The sequence below is a fragment of the Ammospiza nelsoni genome, chromosome 5, assembly GCF_027579445.1.
Source record: "Ammospiza nelsoni isolate bAmmNel1 chromosome 5, bAmmNel1.pri, whole genome shotgun sequence".
Taxonomy (NCBI): Eukaryota; Metazoa; Chordata; class Aves; order Passeriformes; family Passerellidae; genus Ammospiza; species Ammospiza nelsoni.
This window is the reverse complement of record NC_080637.1, coordinates 59,059,995-59,073,303: the sequence shown is the minus strand read 5'-3', so window position 1 is coordinate 59,073,303 and position 13,309 is coordinate 59,059,995. Positions and strand designations below refer to the sequence as shown.

At 45.6% G+C, this 13,309-nt stretch overlaps 1 protein-coding gene across 2 annotated transcripts; it reads right to left on the bottom strand.

The window, feature by feature from the left end:
• Positions 1-336: 336 nt before the first annotated feature.
• On the bottom strand, positions 337-10,924 carry LDHB (lactate dehydrogenase B). 2 transcript variants are annotated; one of them, XM_059472800.1, is made up of 8 exons: positions 10,673-10,924; positions 9,150-9,281; positions 6,220-6,337; positions 5,593-5,766; positions 3,699-3,872; positions 2,330-2,447; positions 1,363-1,486; positions 337-687 (listed from the first exon to the last, which is right to left on the bottom strand). In XM_059472800.1, exons 2-8 carry the CDS (start codon positions 9,273-9,275, stop codon positions 520-522), a joined length of 1,002 nt encoding a protein of 333 aa, XP_059328783.1. In that variant the 5' UTR covers positions 9,276-9,281; positions 10,673-10,924; the 3' UTR covers positions 337-519. The 2 variants fall into 2 exon arrangements, with proteins under 2 accessions (XP_059328783.1, XP_059328785.1); XM_059472802.1 differs by lacking the exon at positions 10,673-10,924 and adding an exon at positions 10,071-10,278.
• Between the last annotated feature and the right edge of the window lie 2,385 nt (positions 10,925-13,309).

Here is a 13,309-nt window from a genome sequence, read left to right as displayed (position 1 = left end):
GCATACAGAACCTTATTGCTGGCATATTTTTGGCTGGTGGGACAGAGCCAAATGCTTGTTCCATTTCCCCTACTCATCAGTAAAACTATAAAGTCCTCTATCAGAAACAGGTCTGGGAATGAACTCCACTTACGCAGCACCTGGACTGAGAAAAGCCTCACAGCAAGGTGGTGCTAGCGAAATCCCACCAATTCACTCTTACTACTTTGTTTCCAACCTTTTAGAAGGACACATCAAGTCTACACTTGCATGCAGTCCGTGGCAAACACTAAAGGAAAATGCCAGAGTAAGGCAGATAATTTACATACTGGAAGAGTCGCTAAGACAACCAGAGACGCCTGAAAATCGCTTTATTTGTTTGCAAAGTTGTGCGTTACAGCAAGCATAAGCTTAGCTACCATGGACAAAAGTCTGGAAGAACATTTCACATAGACCATTGAGATACACAGTGAGTAGAACCCCCATCGGCAAACAACACGCTGTTTTTCTACAACACTGCTGGAACCTAACGTTCAGGAGTTACAGATCCTTGATATCCTTCTGGACGTCCCACAGTGTGTCCGCACTCTTCCTCAGCTGGGTCACCTCATCGTCCTTCAGCTTTTGGTTGATGACACACGTCAGGCCAGAGGCACTTAGGACAGAAGGAAGGCTCAAGAAGACCTCATGCTGAATGCCATACATGCCCTGTCACCAAAGAGAAGAGATCAGACACAGGCCTGTCACCACAGATCAGTGGTTGGTTTATGTTTCAGAGCTCAAAAACCATTGTTTTACAACCTGCAGAAAAATTTCAGCCACAATGAATTCAAGAAAATAAATAGTATAGAGCTGTTTCAGACCAAATGCCTGGCAATACCAAACAGCTGATGGCAGAAACCCCACCTTCAAACCTCTCTCTCACTTTAGTTCTATACAGCAAGGAGCTGAAAAGATTCAGACACAGGATTAGGACAGGCCAACAGAGGGAGCTCAGAGCCCTTGCTGCAGCAGAGGCTGTGGAGCTGGTACAGACCACATGCAGCCGGTTACACCAGCTATAAAAGGACAGTGGCTCCTGGAGTCACAGCTGGGCCTCCAAGAACTCTTCCACTTTTACTGAAAACTTCCTTTCAAGGAATCTGCATATGCTACACATAGCAAAGCTTCACACAAAGGTAGTTCTGCACAGAGAACTTCCTTTTCAGCTCCATACTTGTGACAAGAGGTCAGCCTAGAAGAAAGAGCAATAGTAAGGTGCCATTTGACATTCAAAGTAGTATTTTACAAAGCTTCCTTCATTCAGCACCTTGCTAATAGAGGCTATTTAGCCTGTCCAGAACAAAAAAGAGCCAGAGTGTCCAATCAGCCCCCAATTCTTACCTTCACCAGAGTAGCAACTGAATGAACTCGGTGCAGGTTCTTCAGGATGGTCTCACAGAGGTCAGCCACACTGAAGCCAATAGCCCAGTTTGTATATCCCTTTAGTTTGATCACCTCGTAGGCACTAGGAAACATTGAAATACAACTTCATTAACATGTCTTCAAGCAAGTCACTGCAGATTACAAGTCTTAAAACCAGTCAATGTAAGCCATTTAAAAATTTTCAAACTCCTGAAACACACTGTACTTTTCGGAATTAAAATGTCCAAGTTATGTGTTTCAACATTAGAGGATAAAGCATAAAATCTACATTATCCCCACATTATCCACTATGCATAATAAAGAATCTTGTTGTTCTCATAGGATTAGCTGAAAACAAAATCAGCTCCATCTAGGAAGAGATCCTAGTGTTAAGTAGGAAATGGCACCTATACCTGACAAGCTCTGTTTCAGCCAGGGGCACAATGGAATAGGCAAATATTTAGAGTCAAAGCACCACTACATGCTGAGGTTTTTAGCCAACATCTGCACACACTTTATCCCAGTGAGTGTATACTCATTTCACAAAAGACTTAGCAACATGTAGCCAGCTGTACACAAACTCTCCTGCATCCATGAGCAGCATTTTCCCCAATTCCAACACTCTGCTCACACAAACATGTTCCCTTTTCTTGGGCTTGTGCCCTTTGAACAAAGTTACCCACTGAAGAAATTCCATATGGGAGAACAAGCACTCACAGCTCAAGTGCTTCAGCACTTGAGTGGATTTTTTATGCAACAACCTGTCCCGTGCCGGAGACAAACCTTACCAGCTGAAATCCTTCATTTCTGTGTTTAAAAAAGCAGTCCCACTCACTCAAGCAACCCTCTACCTAAGAGGGCATGAAAGCTGCACCAGAAGAGACAGAGTGCAGACAAACTGTTGTCAGCATGGTATCCATCCACATGATCCCTCAGATCATCATACCTTGCAACCACTTGCTTGTGGACCTCCTTCCAGTTCTCAGGATCCTTGTCAGTTCCCATGGCAGGGTTCAGCTGCTGGAGGGAAACTCCTGCCACGTTCATTCCACTCCAAACAGCCACTGCAACAGAGGCAGGACATCAGTGCCAGCAGCACCTGGCAAATCCCCCTCCATCTTTCCTAGCCAAAATAATTGAAAACAAAGGTGGAGCAACCAGAACCACAGAATGGTTGAGGCAGGTTTTACGTTTTTATTTAGCTACAGTTAAATCTGAGAACTCTGGGAGTCAAACATGAGACTGTGTTAGCACTGGCACTTAAACAAGTCACTTGTAACATGTGACAGCAGTCAGAGACTGGAAGTTTCTGAAGTCAGAAATACCAAATTCTAGTAAAAAGGCATATTTTAGCTACCTGGCCTTTTAGAACTGATTTTACTCAAAATGGCAGCATTTGCAGTTTCACTAATCAGTATTAGGATCAGCCTTCAAGAAATTTGTTCTTATTTACACAAATAAGAGGGCAGCAATATGCAAACTTAAACTATCAAGACAGGAATATGCACCTCTCCCCTGCATCCTGGAAGATCAGAGGCAGGTTGAGTCTCTGTTTTTGGGAAGTAAGCAGGAATGTGGAGTTACTTCAAAGCAAAAGCAGCTGTGACAATGACACAGGATAAGCTCTGCATGTGCTCAGCCAAACTCTGCTTTCATTAGTATAGAGCTGGCTACAAAAATTGCTGCTGTTGATCAGACGCTGTACTTTGATCAAATGCAATGGGACAATGAAGAGCTGGCTCCTTTAGAAATACACAACATGAAAATATAAAGTATTGACAATGTACATAAATGTTCTGCTGCAGCATTTCAGACTTGGAATACATGAATTCAACCAGGACAGATAAACTTCTTTTCTTTCATATTTAAAACTATCTTTGCTTTAAACCGCAAGGAGAAAAGTCACAAAACAAGGTAAGGGATAATTTTGTTATCCTGGACATGGACTGCCAGAATAACAAGCTCTGCTATTGACCTAGCAAGCGCTGATACTGCTTTCAGAGGAGAACTGTGCCAAAGGCTATGGAATGGTACGCCAAAAACTGAGGATAAAGAGAAGCAAGCTGCAGCCTTCACAACACAGCCTCACAAAACTGGCCTTCTCAGCTCAGGCTCTAATCGTACAGCCACAATTACACTTATTAAATATGTGTAGGTGGATTTCCTGCACTTCTCTCAACTCTAATCTTCATAAAATTACAGCAAAGTACCAGTTACTTGAGCTCAACTGCAGCTGTTCCTTCAGAATCCTGTAAGAAACCTCAACCTCTGCTATGGTTTGGCTCATTCCCAGGGAGATCAGAACTGCTCCTTACCACTGGAATCACCGTGCTCTCCCAAGATCCAGCCATGGCAGCTGCTTGGATGGATCCCAAATCTCTCGGACATCAGATAACGGAATCTGGCCGTGTCCAGATTGCAGCCACTTCCAATCACACGGTGTTTTGGCAGCCCACTCAGCTTCCATGTGATATAGGTCATTATATCCACTGAAAGGAAAAGCATGCAGGGCAAATGAAACTCTACTCACACCAAGAATGCTCCGATAATTTCCTTACTGAGCATAGCAGGGCAATCAGGAGGACTCAAAACACAGTTGTGCTCACTGATCAAGGAAGTTTAGATCTGGCTGTTTGGGGGATTAAAATGGATGCAGTGCTTGAAATTTTCAACAGTAGCTTGATGGGTCCTAAGAAAATTCAAGGAAGGTCTTTAGAGATTAGATTCCTACCAGCTAAAGTTGGACACACTTTTTTTTTGGTCACAGTTAAGGCCCTAGGGCATTCAGAACTGGGACTGATCTCATGTGGCTAAAACATTCCAGCAATTTCCTGAATAATGCTCCCTTCCAGTTCACCATCACAACAACAGGTTAAACAATTTACAACCAAAAGTCTGAGATTTACATACTCTGTGTAGCTGGTAATTCCTTCGGTTTCATTTCTTGATTTGTGCACTAAGCACTTTCTACATCTACCACCTCTGCAGCATGAAAAGCCAGATGAGGAATGTGCTTTAGCTGCATGTGTTTCTAAAAATACAGTTTTAGGAAAAAACCCAGAGCTAGGTAGGGCAGACAGAAGGATGTGAGCAGAGAGCTCTAATTCACAGCTCAAAGCAACAGCAATAACCAGGCTGCAGGAATTGACTCCAACTCTGAGGAGCCAGGCAGTTCTCAGGAGGGAACACATTTGTGTGCCCAGATCTGAAATGCATCATTAGCTCTGCTCAGGCACCAAAGCACAGCTCACACCTCACCAGTGGCATGTGCTCTACAGCCTCAGCTGGGGCACGGAAGGGCATCAAAGGTTACACATCCAAAGCTCCTTCTCATGGGCTCACAATGACCTTCACTATGTAAGACTAGTGGACAAAACTCCACACACTGAGAAAACAAAAATATAAATTGTAAAAATACTTCTGAAAAAGCAACATGCAGTTCTCCTCCTGCAGCTGCTCTGCTGGAAAGAAGTCAACAGGCTGAATTCAGCTTTGCTAGAACAAGAACAGCTGCAAGTCACTCTATTAGCTCAGAACACTGGCTGACTGTACACCAGGTAATCACTCAACCCCCAACAGAGCACGCAATGGTTCCACTCTGCCAGGTTTTCTTTAAAAGCAGTGTCAACTTCATCACCACAGTTCTTCAGTAGAGGTTTCAGATCTTGATTAAGCAAGGACAACCCTACAGGGACACCCAACAAAGCACATCAGAATATTTACAGTCACCTTTAGACATCCAAATGTCCAAACTGTCTCAGTGCAATGAGATACTTGCAAGTGAACAAATATGCATAATCTTTACTGTTTTAATTGAACTGTGGAGTACAGACAGCCCTTGTTTCACGATAGGCTTCAGCATGCAAATGCTTTTTTCTGAAAATATAGCCACAACTACAGGGCAAGTTCTTCATGCTGAAAAACAGCCCTATGCTATCCAGACACAAAAGCTTCCATTAGAGAGAAAAAATTTAAACTTCCTACTGCTTAAGCTAAAGTATGCAAAGACCTTAAGTATTTATCACAAAGTACTCTTTTAAAATGGACATAATGGCAAGTTCTGAATAAAGAGAGCATCAGAAAGTACAGACTATTTGTCTGTACTCTCAGATGTCCACAAAAAGCTATTAAGTTTCAACAATTTGTAATTGAAGAGATTTTCTGAGAACTAACTAATGTTGTATCTTGTCAAACCAAAGACTGCATTACCTGGGTTGGAAACCACCAGGATGATGCAGTTGGGGCTGTACTTGACGACGTGAGGGACGATGTTTTTGAAGACACTCACATTCCTCTGCAACAGGTTGAGGCGACTCTCTCCCTCCTGCTGACGGACTCCTGCAGTCAGCACCACGATCCTGGAGTTGGCAGTGACAGCGTAGTCTAACCAGAGCACAGGAGAGAAGATACAGAGTGTGTTTAAAATAACTCCAGTAATTCCAGTAGCACTGTGTTAATAGAGGAGTTAGAGAGAGCTTCTGCATTCAAACCCAAAACCCAAGACATCAGTTTAAAAGCCAGCAACAATACCTGGGTGTTGAGAGTCCATTTAGCCATTCTGACTCTCATTTCCACTATGAAAATAATACTATTTCTTCTACATACAGTTTCACTAAAATCAATTTTACTAAACAAGCCCTAAATAGTTAAGAGATGTAAAAGAGCCCAGCTTAAGAGCCACTCCCATTATGGTGTTCATCTGAACTCACCCCAACTCACACACTTCACCTTTTTCAATGCCAAATCCTAAGAGTTCTTTAGGACTGCACAACTAATTCTCCACTATGAAGCAAAGTCACAAAATACCAGTGTTAAATCAAAGAAACTGAAGTGCACCTTTGTCTGCCACGATCTTGTGAGTGTGAAGGAACACACTCCCATGCTGCAGGTCCATCATTTCTCCTTTTAGTCTGTCTTCCATAACATCAACTAGAGCAAGCTCATCACAAAGACCCTAAAAACAACAAAATGTGGAGTCAATGAAGCAGTTCACATGCATTTTAAAGTTAACCCAGAGCAGAGCTAAATTACATTTTAAAGTAACACGTTTCACCCATCTGAAAGCATCTCTTCTCCAAATAAACCAGCTCCATATCTTGGTGTTCTGATGCATCTCATGAAGTCAGAGGCTACTATAGCACAGATTCACAAAACCCACTCAGACTTTCCAAAAAAGGTATCATTTGTGGAGACCTTGAGTGCACAGCCAACCCTTTGCTAGGAAAGCATTTCTTAATTTAGTTACTATCTTTGGAAAAAAGTTTCATCTTTCAGAGTTGTGGCAAACCCTCTAAATCTATCCAGCAAACAGGCCTGTTTTAAATATTTAAATATCTGAAAGAACACACTGTCTAATTATCAAATAAGTATTCTCTTTCAACATGCCATCAGTCAATTCATTTCACAAAAATATACAATGGGAACAGACTTCCTCAACACTGAAATTGAGAGAAAAAGGATTCTTTAGCTATTTTTCTCTACAGGAGCTACTGTGTGATATTTATGTTGCAGAACAGATTTAGCTCCCATTTCTAATCAGTATGGTAATATCAATGATTTGTCTCTAACTGAGCAGGAACTAAATAAGCAACATGGAAGTTTTAGAGTCATGCAAATTCATATAGTTAATACCACACCACCAAACTGAAATCAGTATTGGAGCCAAGCATTTTGCACAAGTCAAACCCACATCATATTGGTCGGCAGTGGCTGAACATGAGCCAGCCCAGCTGGCCAAAAAGGCCAAAGGCATTCTGGCGTTATCAGGAACAGAGTGGCCAGCAGAACCAGAGCAGTGACTGTCCCTCTGGGCTCAAATCCTGTATTCCCTCACTACAAACATATTGAGGGGCTGGCGTGCGTCCAGAGAAGGGAACAGAGCTGGAGAATGGAGCTGGAGCATCAGGAGAGGCTGAGGGAGCTCAGCCTGGAGAAGAGGCTCAGGGGAGCCCTACTGCTCTCCACAGCTCCCTGACAGGAGGGGACAGCCAGATGGGGTTGGGCTCTGCTCCAAGGGAACAAGGGACTGAACAGATCCTGTGCCAGGAGATGTTTAGATTGGATAGGAGGAAAAAATTCATCACCAGAAGGGTGGTCAGGCTGCCCAGAGAAGCTGTTGGGTCACAATCCCTGGATGTGTTTATAAAACTTTTAGATGCAGCACTTGGAGACATGCTGGACTTGGCAGTTCTGGGTTAATAGTTGCTCTCAATGATCTTAAGAGATCTTTTCCAGCCCAAATGATTCTATTACATTATTATAATTCAGTTACAAGAACCAGATGGTTTTATTATGAAAACATTTTATACTGCAGCTTATAGTTGTGAGAGAGTAAAAGCAGAAGCCTGACTCAAATAAACTCCATGTCATCATCCATGCTTGAAGAATTTAAAATCATTTCTTATTCTGGGTTTGGTGCATACTGTTCACTAACAGTAAAACTTTGTGCTTAGATATCTGACAAAGCAGTTTGACCCTGCTTAGAGAAGTGCATTAAATGAATGCTGAATTGTGGTTCAATTTGTGGTAACATCACCTGGGCTCCCCCACAGGTTACATCAAAAACAACTGATTTCAGGCCATGACAGGCAACCATGTGCTTAAAAATCGTTATATATAAAAACCCACACAGAACTATCATTTATCATTCATCAGTGTTTTCCCATTAAATTTCTTCTTATTTGTTTTAAAAACTATTTGCCACTTTCACATCAGTTTTGCACTTAGTTTCAATGTGGCCTGTTCCTTCTTTAAATTTTCTTTGCTCACAGGGTTCATGAATATCAGCAAGTGAAAGGCCTTACTTTTTTTAATATAATTAAACATGCATTAAAACATGCATCCTCAGGGTAATACATTGGAGGGTCATCTACAAACAAATTACAGCTGGTTTATTTGACAAGCAAGATTTTTCATCTGACTGATTTAAGCTAACTGATTTAAGATCTGCCCCTGCAAGGGTACAGGGCATATCTGTTGGTGCCTTCTTTTAAAAACAAAAAAAGTCTGCGGTTTCTATCTGTCTTTTCAAATTTGATGAATTCACAATATTCTCTAAAAACAAAGTGCAAAGTACAAGACATCCTCACTGATTAATAAGGCTTTACTTTGCTCAAAGACTGCGCCATGAGATTTGACAAACATATCCCACAAACCAGCAGCAGGAAAAGTCATAATAATCTCCAAGTTCAGCCCTCTGTTTTTAGTTATTTAAAAACTAGCTAACACCTCTTTGGAAAAAAATAAAGTCATATAAACAAGCGAAAAGGGCTTAAGAGAAATAGGGAAGCTGCTGAAGGGGATAGCAGTATTTTCAGCTACTAGAGCACATATTCTTTAAAAGAATGAAAGCAAACAGTCTTGATTGCTATCCTATATTTCACCCAGATTTTTGCTTTGTCCCCATTCTTTGCCCAGCAGAGCACCCTCACCAAGCAAACTCCAGCTTTGTTGGGGAAGAATAAAAAACTAAGAAGAGAATGAGAAGTTTGGTAGGGGCTGTGAAATCATTCCTACCTACATTTTCCCAGCAGCCTGGAAAATCATTCTGCCTAATGAGACATTTACTGCTAAGCACAGACAGAAAAGTGAGAGAACAAGGAGAGGCTGAATGTGGAGGTCAGGCTTGTAGGTCACTGCTTGCTTACCCGAGCTGCTAATGATTCATTCCTGTGCCAACCTCCCAAATGTCCCACCTTTTACTAAGACAGGCAGTGCAGAGCACGACAGCACGGGCGCTTGGGGAGCACGCTGTCCTTGAGCCGTACCTTTCCAAGGACGCTGACAGCAGCGGCCATGCCAACCATGCCAACCCCCACAACCGTGACCTTGTTGTTGGGGACCTTGGCTTCCTCCGCAATGGGGCTGATCAGCTGGTCCTTGACAGTGGCCATGGTGTTCTGCGAGGAGAGACGGAGAGATGCGGATCAGAGCAGGCCAGAGGGAACCGAAGGCATGTTCTGAAGGGAGAAGTGTCACCTGCCACAGCCTACGTAAAGCAGCTCCGGGCACGCTGCCTTTGCTCGCAGGGCTCCTTCCCAGCCACGAGTCAGCCCTCACCACCTACACAGCTCTAGGTCTCCAGGTGCCTGCCCTCCCTGTGCCGGCCAGCGGCTGGCAGCACACCCCGCCACCGCCGTTCCCAGAGCCACCCGCCGGAGGTGAAATTCCATCAGCGCTGCCGGGCCCTGGGCATTCACCTCTCGGCACACCGGGGCTCCGGGACGGGACTCCATGAGCCAGCCGGGCCGCAGGGAGCGGGCTGGGATTTCCCCGGCTTCCCTCCGAGACCGCCCGAGGCCCAGGGCCGCGCCAGGGCACACAGGGGCCGCGGCGGCACCGGGGCGCCCTGAACCGCCGGGGACCAGCCCGGAACCACCGCCCGACCCCGGCCACCCCAAACCCTCGGGAGCCACAACCCAGCTCGGGCCACCCCAGACCCCAACACTCGGGGGAACCGCAGCCTGGCTCCCCAACCTCCCCAACCCCAAACCTCCGGGAACCGCAGTTCGGCTCCGGTCATTCCAGACCCCAACCTGAACCCTCGGGAGCCCGACCCAGCTCCGGCCACCCCAGGCATCACCCGCTGGCCACGCAGGGATGGCAGAACCCCGGCGGGGTCAAGGGACGGGCCAGCTGGGCGGCCACCCAGCACCCCGTGTCCCGGAGCGGGGTCTCCCCATACGCACCGGGCAGCGGGAGCAGCGCAGAAGCGGCGAGGGGAACGCGGGGCTCAGGCAACGAGCGCCCCGCAACGGGAGGGGCGCGGGGCTCGGGCAACGAGCGCTCCGCAACGGGAGGGGCGCGGGGCTCGGGCAGGGAGCGCTCCGCAACGGGAGGGGCGCGGGGCTCGGGCAACGAGCGCTCCGCAACGGAAGGGGAGCCGGAGCAGCTCAGAGAGAGCGGGGCTTGGGGCTCGGGGCTCAGGCAAAGACCGCTCCGCAGCGGAAGGGGCGGGCCCGGCGGCGCGGCTGGGGGGAGGCGGCGGCCGCGCTCAATCCCCGCCAAGGACGGAGCCTCAAGGATGTCGCTGCTCCGCCCCGGTCCCGCAGTGGCGCAGGGCCCGCGCTGCTGGCCCGTCCCTGCAGCTGTGTCCCCGGGACGCCGCTGGGCGCGCCGCCGGGAGCAGCGATGCTGCCGGGGCCCGGGGTGGCCGTGCGACACTGGTGGCCTCGGCAGCTCCACTTTCACAGGGAACAACGGGGCTGTCGGTCCCTGGTGTCACAGAACCACAGGCTTGGCCAGAATCGCTGCAATCGATATAAAATATGGCAAAAGTAAAGCATTTTACCTGATCTTTCGGGGAGAACTTGCTCAAGTTGGGGATGTCTCCTCAGTCAGGGGTATCTGATTTCCGCGCTCGCTGATTTCTGCCCCGGGCCTGACTCCGGTTGGATTTTTGGTGATCGGACGAATCCCTCCTGGAGGCACAGAGCGATGCCTCGGCAGGAATAAGGGATGTAACCTGAGGCAGGCCAACAAAGAATGTAACCCGAGTAGAGCCACCGCCACCGCCTCCTCCCTCTCCCTCGGTCTCGGCCAGACCCAGCACACTCTCTCTTTCGCGGTATCCTAGTAGGGCATCCCTTAAAGATGGTAATAAGCGTGAATGTAGTTCAACGCCTTGTTAAAGTAGTAAGCAAATCCAACACTGTAAGTAGCAATAAGAGTCAGATGATATTTTCCTTTTCCTCATACACACAGAACACACAGACTGAAAATCTGGGTGTACAATCGGCCACTGCTGCTGAGCAGAGAAGAAAGGGATTTCTTGGAATTCCTCCAGGACCAAAGCAAGCAAAATACAGGATAACAGCAAACAGAGTTTGTTTCATCTAGTGATCTAACATTACATCTTCCTGGCTGTAAAGGAAGAAAGTAGAAGCACAACACTGAATTGTATGCAATTAGTTCCAGTGGAGAAGAAATCAGCAAGCTTTAGGTTCCCCAGCACACATGATTTAGTCTCTCACAAGAGGGAAAACAGAACAGTGGATTCCAGAGTCCTCCCAAATAAGTCACTGGGTTAAATGGGACCAGGCAGAGAGCCTAGCTCTGCCTGCCTATGACTGTGGCTGCCTTTTTTTTTATTCTGTTGTTTGCGGCTCGTTTAAAGCTGTATCGATTTTTTTTTTTTCCCCAGATATTTTGCCAGGTTTAGTAATAACTGGATTAATTCCCATGGCTCACCAAGCTGCCAAACAAATGATGCTGTGAGCATGGTGGTGAGCAAAAGATGAAACCTGCTCTTCTGGGCAGCAGATCAGTACAGATCCATGCTGGCTTTAAATCACTGTCTAACCGTGGCCTGCTTTGCTTCTACACATTTTTTTGCAAAAGGTCCCCTGCAGGGAAAGAAATGGGTTAAGCCATCCACATGACACTTCAGGTAGCAGCTTGCTGTAAGAAAATCAATTCAAGACTTTGAAATTATGGCTGCACTGGGACCTGGAGGTAAATAATAACTACACAATGAAATATAAGGGTCAGAAAAGCTGTCTTCTATAATCACAACAGGAACATGCACAGCTGAAATTTAAGGAAATAGGGAGGAAAGGAAATAAAAAGATTCTGGAGATATTAGGGAAGGACCAGAGGAAAGTTTTTTAATTCCTGAACCATAACTAAGGTCCTTGTCCTGCCAGTGCCTGTTGTGAGGAACATTCACCACTGCATTTTGTCTTCTTTGGGCAGGATCCTTCTCTCTCCTTATGAACTTTCAACAGTCACATTAGCATTTGGAATTAGAGAAGGAAATGCCACGTTCCTATTTGCAAGATATTAAAGCTTTAGAAGGCAGACAGTCCATTTACCACAGGTTACAACAGCTCTTCTTATGATCAGGCTTCATTTTGCATGCAGTGCTAAAAGCACAGGGTATTTAATCCCCTACCTGAAGTCCTTTCAATCGAAATAGACAAGGTAGGAGCAAGACAGTGTGTAGAAGAAAGAAGCTTATTCCCTTTTCCTGCTCTTAATTATTTACTTACTTATTGTTCCAGATGATGGAGGATTGAGGCACAGAGAGGTGAAAAGATCTCCCCAAGGTCACATGGAAAATCTCCTGGTGACAGGTCAAAGTTCAGCTCCAGTTTGGCAACATTGGCATTTTTGATGCAGCACAGTTCTCCAGAAAAACAAACCCTAATGTTAAGGGACACAGTGTAAATAAATTTGCCTGGTAACCTTCATACAATTACAACATATATTTTGTGCATACATTTTAATCACTTCAACTTTTGGGTTGTATACAAAGTGTGTCATTAGATAAGTCTGAGATACTTCACTACTTCTATCTGTCCCATCATATTCCCAAAATGAAAGTAGATAGAATTTCCCTGCCTTTTTTTCCCCCCCAAAACTACCCTTGAACCTGATTTAAAAAAAAAGAGAGATCTCAGTCAAAAAACTCTGTTCATGGGACTGTTTCACACAGCAGGATGCTGATGTTCTGATGGCCATGGTCTGATGATGGCTGTAGCCCTAAGTCATGAAGAGTTTAACCTAGGAAGGGAAGGAACCCTTGCACCACAGGATGGGATGTAGGGCTGATGGCAACGTGAAGATTTTCTCACTGTGTTGGACCTGGTGGATCTGGTCCTTGCCCTACAGGATGGATGTGTTCTAAGCATCATTGCACATGGATGTCATGGAGGGGAAAGCATTAGATGTTCAACTTTGCAGTTACAGAGAACTGATTTAATCTGCTGGAAATTGTTAAGCATTGTCACACGCAATGCTGGCAGATGCTGAATTGAAATTCTGGTCCACCTATGTTAATTCTGTGCTTCTTCACCTAAATTTGCCATTTGGAGGAAAAATACATCACACAATAAAGAAAAATTATCTTGGAGTGGCAGCTTTGCAAGCTTCTTTTGCCCTGGTTTAGTTTGAAGGAACGGTTCCTTGTTTTTGGCAGCAAGCCAAC